Genomic DNA, 9,995 nt, shown 5'->3' with positions numbered 1-9,995 from the left:
TGTCAATGAAAAAAGGAGCCATACTGAGAGAAATGGAAATCTCTGGAAAGTGGCAAAATGGCTAATGAATATGTTCTGCTACCAAATGTCTCAAGAAAGAAGACTAAACATTCATGTCTACGCAGAAATCCCCCTAAGGCCCGATGTGTGTGCGAGTGGCTGGGCTTATTCATGTGTGAATGGACGGCACTCCAGGTTGCTTCAGACATTCTGGATCGGGTCCCTGTATTGAAGACAGATTCGAAGGTTATAGTCTGGTGATTCCCAGATTCCATTAAGGCGCAGGACACCTTAATAAAGTGTGAGACTCATTATTGGCATTACATTGTACTTCTTTCCTGAATCTTCTTGCAACTGTATAAATTGCAATTCTGTATCCTGATACCTACATGATGAGGCCAAGAGCATTCTCACAGAAGTTCTTGGCTGGTAAAGATCATTTTATTTTATCAATATGGGTCAGGTAAGCATAGCAGTGTAGAGAGCTGGTCTGAGAAAGATCAGCTGCCATGGAGATATTTAGGCACAGACAGAAGCCTTTATTATGAGTTATATTTATATACCCCATTTATCTTTTCCATTTTTGCCAAAAAGCCATCAAGACAGTGCACAACAATTCAAAGCAATAAAATCATAAAACCATAAAACACAAGCTCTTAAACTGCATAATTTAAAAGGTTCATTTAGTAGACGATTACTCAAATCTATGTAGAACAGAAAGAGTCACAGTCCGATACATGTCACTCAGGGTCCCATATTAGTCATCAGGACTCCCTTTCACATAACTGCACTGGGCTGTAGCCTCAGACTGTGCTCCTGACTAGACTTACTAGGAAATACTAAACTGAGAAGGCCTTATTTTCAAATAAACATGCTTCACAACAAGCTAAGTTCTTAGTCAAAGCAAAGCAAAGGATGTTCTTTATGCCTTGACCCCAATTCCTGCCTTTTCTCAAGAATGTTAACTGAGGAAGGTTGTAAAATGCAAGGCAAAGGCATAAGAACAAATGTGATGGAGGAGAGAGAAAACAGATGATCATGTCCCTCCCAAAGAGGAAGCCTTACATTATAAAATTGCACCAATCCACTAGCGAGGACCCTGAATCCCATGTGCCCCCAGAACCTTGGCATTGCTTCCTGTAAGATGCAGCATGAGTCTCAGAATCACCTGTAAAGAGCCAGAGCAATCCAGAATTCCACTGTATAATGTTGCTTCATTAATAGGCAACTGTGGGAGTGGATGGTTTAGTACAGGGGTCCTCAAACTTTTTAAACGGGGCCAGTTCACTGTCCCTCAGATTGTTGGAGGGCTGGACTACAGTTTGAAAAAAAGAATGAATGAATTCCTATGCACACTGCACATTAAAATTAATTAAAATTAAAAAATTAAAATTAAAATTAAAACAAAATTAAAAAAATAATTAAAAATTTAAAAATGTTTGCTCCACTCGCTTGGGCTGCAGAAGAAGCCCAAGATGAGGTGAGGAAGAGCATATCCATATTCAAGGGACATATACAATGTCCACAATCATGCTGGGGGGTGGGGGGGAGACGGGTATGATTGTGCTGGTGGGGGAAGACCGACGAGATTGCGCTCGTGCAAGGAAGACGGGTGCAATCCCAGGTGCAGTCATGCAGGGAAGGCGGGTGCGATCGCGAACATCTCCCCCCCCCCCACATGACCACAATCACACTCGTCTTCCCTACATGAGCGTGACCATGGCCATCTCCCCCCACCCCACACGATAGTGCAGGGAAGAAGGGCGATCACGGGTGCGCTCATGCAGGGAAGGCGGGTGCAATCACGGCCATCTCCCCCCCCCCCCCCCCCATGACCACAAGCATGCCCATCTTCCCTGCACAAGCACGACCGTGGCCATCTCTCCACTGAGTACGCATCCAGAGGCTCAGAGCTTTTGGACTCACTCGGAGATCGTTTTCTCGAAGTGAGTCCAAAACCTCTGAGGTGGGCTGGATAAATGGGCATTGCAGGCAAGATCTAGCCCTTGGGCCGTAGTTTGAGGACCCCTGGTTTAGTATGACATGACTACTATCCCACCAGGGCTGTCCATCAATAGTAAGTTCTCTATCCAAGTCCTGAAAAAAGCAGAGAAGTTAGCTAGGCAGGTCTTTCACACGGCCGCTTCTCACTGAATTGGCAGGTATGCTCTTCTGCATTGGACAGGAATCGCTCATAATCCTCAGTGAACTCCCTGGCCAACTCAGGACGCATTGGCTGCTCTGGTTTAGGTGTGTTCACCAGTGATATCAGTTCTTGGATCACTAAGGAAAAGGGCAGGAAGGTCAGAAACAGGTATAACTTAACACCTTGAAGCAGAGAAAAAAAGAAGCACTAAAAGGGGCAACCTGTAACACACCAGATGCCTTGGCACATCACTCTCCATCAGCTATGTTGGCCACAGAGGATGGGAGCTGTACAGCAAAACATCTGGAGGGCCAAAAGCTGCTCATCCCTGTCACCAGCAAAAGGTTCCGTCCCCACACACCCTGGAATCCCACCCTCTGTCCTACCTTGGTCTGCCTTTGTAAAAGGGCTCCATTTCGTGGCACTGATGAGTGGAAGGCACACTTCACCAATCTCATTCACGTTGGGGTGGTAGATTTTAGTCTTAAAAGTTACCGTGGGGGCCTTGAAAGGATACTCAGATGGAAAGCTGATCTCAATTTGGAATGCACCTTTATTGTATGGAGGGTTATCCTAGGACCAACGACAAAAACAGATGCAAGTCATAGTAAGATGCTAGAGAAAAGCACAGCAAAAAATTTAAACCCCATGGAGATGCTCATGTTCTGCTTTTAGGAACATCATGGAGCATTTATGTGCCTCAAGTGGAAAAATCTATCCTCCCACAATAAATTAACTAATAAAAGGAAATTCTTCACACAGTGCATGGTTATAAATTTGCTACCAAAAATGTCATAATGGTCACCATTCTGAAGGCTTTAAAAGGGTACTGGCCAAATTCATGGAGGATGAAGCTATTAAGGGCTTCTAGTCTTGATGGCAAAATGCAACCTCCGGTATCAGAGGCAGAATGGCTATGTACACCAGCTGTTGGGAGACACTGGGTGGGAGAGAGACATAAGAAGAGTCATGGTGGATCAGGCCAGGATCCATCAAGTCCAGAATTCTGCCAGCCAGCTGCCTAGAAGAACCCGCACATAGGATGAGAGTGCAACAGCACCCTCCATCCTACCCATGTTCCCCAGCTAGGCACACTGCCTCTGACTCTAGAGCAAGCATACAGGCATTGGGAGTAGTGGCCACTGAGAGCCTTATTCTCCATGAATTTGTTCAGTTCCCTTTAAATACCATCCAAACTGGAGCCAATCCCTATCACTGCATCTTGTGGAAATTGCACTCATGTTCTGCTTCTGGGTGGATGGCCACTGCGAGAACAGAAGGCAGGACAAGATGGGCCCTCAGTCTGACCTGCTAGAGCTCTTCTTTTGTGCTTATGCATCACTGCCGTTTGATGATACACCAAAAACGTTGCCAGGGGCAGCCATCTCACTCTGCCTAACACCCAGGATATCCTGTTCAACACACCATGATACCCATTTGACTTTAAGCCTGTTCAGTTCCTGCCATTTTCCCAGCTTCTCCAAACTTACCGGCACTAAAAGCCCCTTCCAGAGGAGGATATTATTAGGATCTGCCTCAATATCTTGGACACAGCGCAGCCTTGACTTCTTAATTGCATCAAGCTCCTAAAATGACAAAAGGTGTGAGTTAGATAGAGGTCATAGAATCATAGAATGGTAGAGTTGGAAGGGCCATGAAGGCCACCGGGTCCAGTCCCTGCTGTTGCAGGACACCAATTTGCACCATCCCACTCAGATGGCTGCCCAGGTTCTTTCTGAATGTCCCTAGTGTGGGAGAGCCCAGCACCTCTCTGGGCAGCTGGTTCCACTGTCATATTGCTTAGACAGTAGGAAACTTTTCCTGATATCTAGCCAAAATCTGGGTTTTCACAGTCTGATTATTCCATGTCCTACACTCTGGTATCAGTGGGAAGAGATCTTGACCGTCCTCTTTGTGACAGCCTTTGAAGTACTTATAGAGGGATAACATGTCTCCCCACAGTCTTCTCAAGGCTAAACATGCCCAGTTAGCTCAGTCTCTCCTCACAGGGCAGTGTTTCCAAACCCTGTATCATTTTTGTTGCTCTCCTCTGGACCCTTTCTAATTTTTCTTGAATCTTGGTGCCCAGAACTGGACACAGTATTCCAGATGGGGTCTGACTAGTGAGGAGTACAGGAAAACTACTACTTCTTGTGATTTGGAAGTAATACTTCCATTAATGCATCACAAAATAGCATTTGCCCTTTTTTTGCAACTGCATCACATTGTTGGCTCATATTTAACCTGTTGTCCACAGGTTAAATATGAGCCAACAAAGCCTTTTCCTTTTTCAGTTCGTTTGAGCCACACATTCACCTTCTTGCATTGATGCATTTGGTTTCTTTTTTCTAGGTGGAGGACTTGGAATTTGTCCCTGTTGAATCTCATTCTGTTCCTTTCAACCCAGTGTTCAAGTTTATCAAGATTGCCCTGGATCTTCACTCTGTCTTCTATGGTGTTTGCTATTCCCCCCAGTTTTGTATTATCTGCAAATTTTATTATTTTTCCTTGAACTTCCTCATCGAAATCATTAATAAAGGTGTTGAAGAGCACTGGGGCCAGGACTGAACCTGTGGCACCCCACAAGTTACCTTCCTCCAGTTTGAGACGGTGTCATTCATGAGCACTCTCTGTCCAATTTAGCAGCCCATTTTGGATCCACCTAATAGTTTTTCTATCTAGTCAACTTGTTGCTAATTTGCTTATCAGAATGTCATGGGGCACTATGTTCAAAGCTTTGCTGAAGTCTAGGTAGAGTTTGTCCACAGTCTTCCCTCTGTCCATTTGGGAGGTTACCCAGTCAAAAAAATGGGATTAAATTAGTCTGACAGGGTTTCTTTTTGATGAATCCCTGTTGGCTTCTATTAATCACTGCATTTTCTTTAAGAGGCTTGCAGACTGATTTTTTAATAATTTTCTCCAGAATTTTTCCAGGGGTTGATGTCAGACTAGATGGTCTGTAGCTCTCACATTCATCATTCTTTTTGAAGACAGGGACAACACTAGCCCTTCTGTTTTCCAAGATTTACCAAAGAGAATAGCCAGTGGTTCCTCCACTCATTCTTTTATGATTCTGGGATGGAGTTCATCAGGTCCTGGAGATTTGAACATGTTTATTCCATCCAGGTATTCCTTGACCATTTGTCTGTCAATCTTGGGCTGCCATCATTCACTTTCACCTTGTACTTCCTCTTGGTTGTAGATTTTGTGGGAGAAAACTGAAGACAAAGTAGGAACTGAGCGCCTCCGCCATTTCCTTGTCATCTACAATCACTCTGCCATCCACTTTAAGTAGCTGGATACCTTTCTCTTTCACACGTCTTTTGTTTTGGTTGTACCTGAAGAAGGCTTCTTGTTGTTCTTAGCATCCCTTGCTATTCTCAGCTCACTTTCTGCTTTAGCCTTCTTGATGCCATCCCTGCAATTCCTTGCTATTTGTCTAGATCCTTCCTTTGCGGCCTGGCCCTGCTTCCACTTCCTGTAATGTTCTTTTTTTTTTCTTTCAGGTTGTCACTTAACTTTTTGTTGAGCCACATGGGCTCCCTCTGCTGTCTCACCCATTGCTGAGACAATGTTTTTAAACCAGGGCATGCTCACTTAATTTATATTGTTTTATAGGATGTTATTTATTTATGTTTGTGAGCCGCCTCGGGGCTTCGGCGAATGGGGCCGCATAGAAGTTCCCTAAATAAAACAAACAAATAAATAAATAAATGCAGCTAGCCCGGCCTTCCTGAACCCGGTGCCTCCAGTTGTGCAGGGCTACAACTCGCATCATCTACGACCGATAGTCATGTTGACTGGGGGTGATGGGAGCTGTAGTCCAATATGTCTGGAGAGCTTCAAGTTGGGGAAGGTTGGGCTACACTAAATAATGCTCCCAGCCACAGGAATGCTTGTGTGGGTTTATCATCTTAACCTTTCTCTTGATGGCCATTCCTTAGCATGGAGAGAGGCTGTCCTCAGACGTTATGCTAAATTTCGGTTCGTTACATGGGGAACATGCCAAGCCGACTGTCTGGCTGCAAGGCTCTTCCCCTAGGGGAGACTGGAAACATGCACTTCCAATTGAAATTAACCACAGTTTAGCATTACATCCAACTCTTCAACCATGGTTAATCCTAACTATGATTTATTGAAATAACCCCTGGTATAGCTAACCAGTTTGTCAGGTTTGGGTGATACAAGCCACACTTATTCAAAAGCAGAAGAGAAAGTTTCTAAACAGCTCCTCACAGCTACACTGGAAGAAAATGGAGGGTGTGATTGCTGAAGAGTTCCCATCTATAGGAACAATATACCATGGCTTATTGTGCGAACGGAATCCAGCTCTGCTTATGTATACCAGTTACTTGCAGGATGGTGCTTGGACCCTGGTCAGGTCCAGCGTGGCTCTTACGTTCTTATGAATAAAACTGCCACTGAACACCTTCATGCTTTTCTTCTCCCATGTAGCCATAAGGAATGGAGAGGAAATCTACCCTCCAGATGTTACTGGACTACAGCTCCCAGCATCCCTGATCATCAACCATTTTGGCTGGGCCTGATGGAAGCTGGAGTCCAAGGACATCTGGTATATCATAAGTTCCCCAGCCTGTCACTGACTCGCCACCTCCATCTATCAAGGAGACAGGGACTCAGTTGTCCGAACACTTTGCACAGGATCCGTCTTTGTCTAATTTACAACTTGTAACTCAGTTATAGTCATCAACTTGATTTTCCCTGTCATTCCCTGGCTTCCAAAAAAATGGCAAAATGTTAATTTCCGCTATCAGAACTGCTCCAAAAGGGAGAGACTTTTCCTGACTTGGTCCTATTTATTCAGTGGGCATGGCACATTAAGCCACCTAAGTTACACAGTGACTGGGTTCCCACGAATGCTGGGCCACCACAGCACTGAAGCCACAGCAGCTTCAAAAGTTGTCTGAAGCCAGCATCTCCCTGTGTGGGACAGCTTCTTTGCAGCTAGGATACCACCCAACAAGCCATGGTTTGTTGTAGCGTTTTGTAAGCACCCTGGGCTTGTTGTGTTGTCCAGATGCAGATGGCACAACAAGCCCAGGTGAAGCCCTAAAGCCTGCAAAGCTTCTTAGCAGGATGGCAGACCGTCTTGCCCCTCTTGCCAAGTGGGACTTTGGGCAGCTGTTGTTCACTCCTCTGCTGCCGCACACCTCCTCCCCAAGCCCCGCTCGGGGCACGAGGGGCTGGCACACAGCTCGGCCTCCCCTGTCACTCGCCACGGCAGCTGCCCTTTCAGGCTGGCAGGGACAGCAGGGAAAAGGCTCGCCAGCCACCCTCCACCACGGCCAGCCCTTTTGACCAGGTGCACTCATAGGTAGTGCCCATCACTCCAGTCAGCTTGCGAAACCCACTCCCCTCCACTGCTGTCAAGCGGCAAGGGGCAACCCTGTGCTGGCCCCTGGAACACTTGCAGCGGGACTGAGGAGCACGGGGAAGATGTGTCAAGACCCCCGCAGTACCCAAGCATCTGCTGGGCACGTTGTTTAAACTGCACAGCTTCCTACATAGTGTGGTGCCCATCTGCCCAGTGCGGCTGTTCACAGAACAAGCCACAGCCTGTCCAATGACTGATCAGGCTCACTTTCATTAATTTTCCCCCGCCTTCTCCCTCGAGTCCCTCAGCTGGTATTTTATTTTCTTATTATATTTACAGTCCATCTTCCACAGAACTCAACACAGCTAACATAATTCTCTCTCAATCTCATCCTCACAACAACAACCCTGTGAAGTAGGTTAGGCTTAGAGTCTGACTGACACAGGAGGTCCTTGAGGCCCCATCAGTGAGGATGTTCACAGATAGGCTGGACATGCACATGGTGGGTATGTTGTGAGCGGAGCCGGCTGGATCTGGGGGTCAGACTAGATGACCTGGGAGACCCTTCTGACTTGCTCTGTTTCTATGTTTCTGTGCCCCAAAGTAACCCCATGAGCTCCATGGCTGAGTGGGATGCTAGCGCCCAGATGGCCCAAGTCCCAGTCCCACCCTCTTCACTGCACTGCCTCCCACCAGAACCCCTCCACTCTCCCCTTCCCCTCTCTGATTGCTACCCCTTTTTCTTTGTCAGCAGGCTTGGGGGATTTTTCTTAGAAGTTTCAAAAAAGTGTAATTGGGGTTGGGAGGCCTTGCCTTTCAGCTACATGGGGTAAAATGAATAGTGCCCCATTTGGGTGTGGTTATAGCTGGCACCCCTTTGCTCCATCCTCTTCTGCCAGTTCAACATTTGGTCCTTTTAAAAACGTCCGGAACAGTTTCACATTTTGAGAGCTGGGAAAGATATGAACATGCAATGTATGGTTGGGAGGTAAATGAATGGGAAGTTTCTACACTTCCAGTAACTGCTCAATTACTGCAGGCGCCTAAAGTTTCCATCCTTTTATTTCCCTGCTATTAAATGTGCGTATGTTTTGTACGGTCCCAACAAACTTCCACTGGCAACTTGTAACAACAGGCAGATCTATTCTCTCTTATTTTGGGGTTTTCCTCTGTCACACACCACCAGACAGTCGGGAAATAGCTTCACTCTTTAGTGCCTTTTCCTTTCCTTTCATTTCCCCGGCAAAATGGCAAGCTAGCAAGAACAGAAACTGAAAGTAACTCTGAGGCGCCAGCCTCCTCCGAAGCGCAGGGACGCATTCGCCGCCGCGCTGCCTCCTGTTGTCCAGGCCAGGCATGCCCTTCAAACAAACCAAGAGAATGTACAGCTTCACTTTTAAAGCCGAAGGCCAGTTAAGGATTCAGAGTTATAAAACTAGTACAAGTCATGTATTACATTGGGGCTTTCAGAAGAAGCAGTTTATTAAGGTGGGTCGTGAGAGATGTCTGCCTATTCCACAATAATTGATAAACTAAGTGCAGGACTATCCATCTATAGCAATCGTTATCCAGGAAAGGTGCACCTCGAAATTCACTGCCCGTTTTCCACCCCTCCATTAGAAAACACAACCTCTTTAAAAGATTACTGTTGTTGTGGGTTAGGTATTAGTGAAAGACACGCCATACACGCCAAGTCACAGTATTACATATATATTCTAAGGCTGAAGCCTGCTCTTCCCCCACCCCAGTTGCTATTGCAATGCCTTCAGGAGGTAGATATTCAACTGGTGAAGCGTCGCTAATCTAGTTAGAGACACTTCCCCTCCAACTAGCGGTCCGTGGCAAGAGTCCTGCTACCTGATCCTAGCACAGAAACGTTCCGGAGTCATCCCCGGCATTACCCACCAAGCCAAGGTACGCCTTACAGTGGCTAAGGGTCACTCGTGCGGCAGATGCAACTCTTCCCCGAGCATTCCTTCCCCCTCTCCCCGCCCATCAGAGGCTGCCGGAAAACGAAGCAAAGAACCCAGCTGCGCAGAACCTCCGGGGCTCCTGAAACTCGCCCGCCACCCTGCCTACCTTCGCCACTCTCCGGATCGTCCCCGCCATCCTTGCGCCAGAACGGGCAGCCGCGGCTCGCCAAGCAGGCTGCGATCGAGGCCACGCCCACCGGCTCGGCTGGCCGCGGCCCGCCCCGCGCAGAGGCGGGCCAAGAAGGGGCGCTTCTCCTGCGCGGCGGAGGAGCGGCTCCTCTCCTCCTCCTCTCTGGGACGGTCTTCCTCAGCCTGGAGAGTTCGATCCGTGCTTGGATCCACGATGGCGCCCTGAAGGAAGGGCCCGCTCCAGCGTGTGCCTGAGCACATTAGCACAGCCACCCCTTGATAACGTTTAGAGTGCAAGCCTATGCGTGATTAGATAGGGAAAAAACCTATAATTCCCAGTATTCCTCAGAATAAAAGCCCTTCTTCTGCTTAAGCACACATAGGTTGGCATTTTTAGCCAGTCATTTGCAGC

At 47.2% G+C, this 9,995-nt stretch overlaps 1 protein-coding gene across 2 annotated transcripts; it reads right to left on the bottom strand.

Annotated features, from left to right (window-relative positions):
• Positions 1-1,939: 1,939 nt before the first annotated feature.
• Positions 1,940-9,649, bottom strand: UBE2L6 (ubiquitin conjugating enzyme E2 L6). Of its 2 annotated transcripts, none has more exons than XM_044420813.1 (4): positions 9,561-9,649; positions 3,637-3,732; positions 2,533-2,719; positions 1,940-2,283 (listed from the first exon to the last, which is right to left on the bottom strand). In XM_044420813.1, the coding sequence occupies exons 1-4, from the start codon at positions 9,588-9,590 to the stop codon at positions 2,120-2,122; spliced, it is 477 nt and encodes a 158-aa protein (XP_044276748.1). In that variant the 5' UTR covers positions 9,591-9,649; the 3' UTR covers positions 1,940-2,119. The 2 variants fall into 2 exon arrangements, with proteins under 2 accessions (XP_044276748.1, XP_044276747.1); XM_044420812.1 differs by lacking the exon at positions 9,561-9,649 and adding an exon at positions 7,819-7,901.
• Positions 9,650-9,995: the final 346 nt, after the last annotated feature.

This window comes from Varanus komodoensis, unplaced genomic scaffold (genome assembly GCF_004798865.1).
Source record: "Varanus komodoensis strain SLA01 unplaced genomic scaffold, ASM479886v1 scaffold110, whole genome shotgun sequence".
NCBI classification, from domain to species: Eukaryota; Metazoa; Chordata; class Lepidosauria; order Squamata; family Varanidae; genus Varanus; species Varanus komodoensis.
The sequence above is the reverse complement of the archived record's forward strand: the minus strand, read 5'-3'. Positions and strand labels throughout refer to the sequence as shown.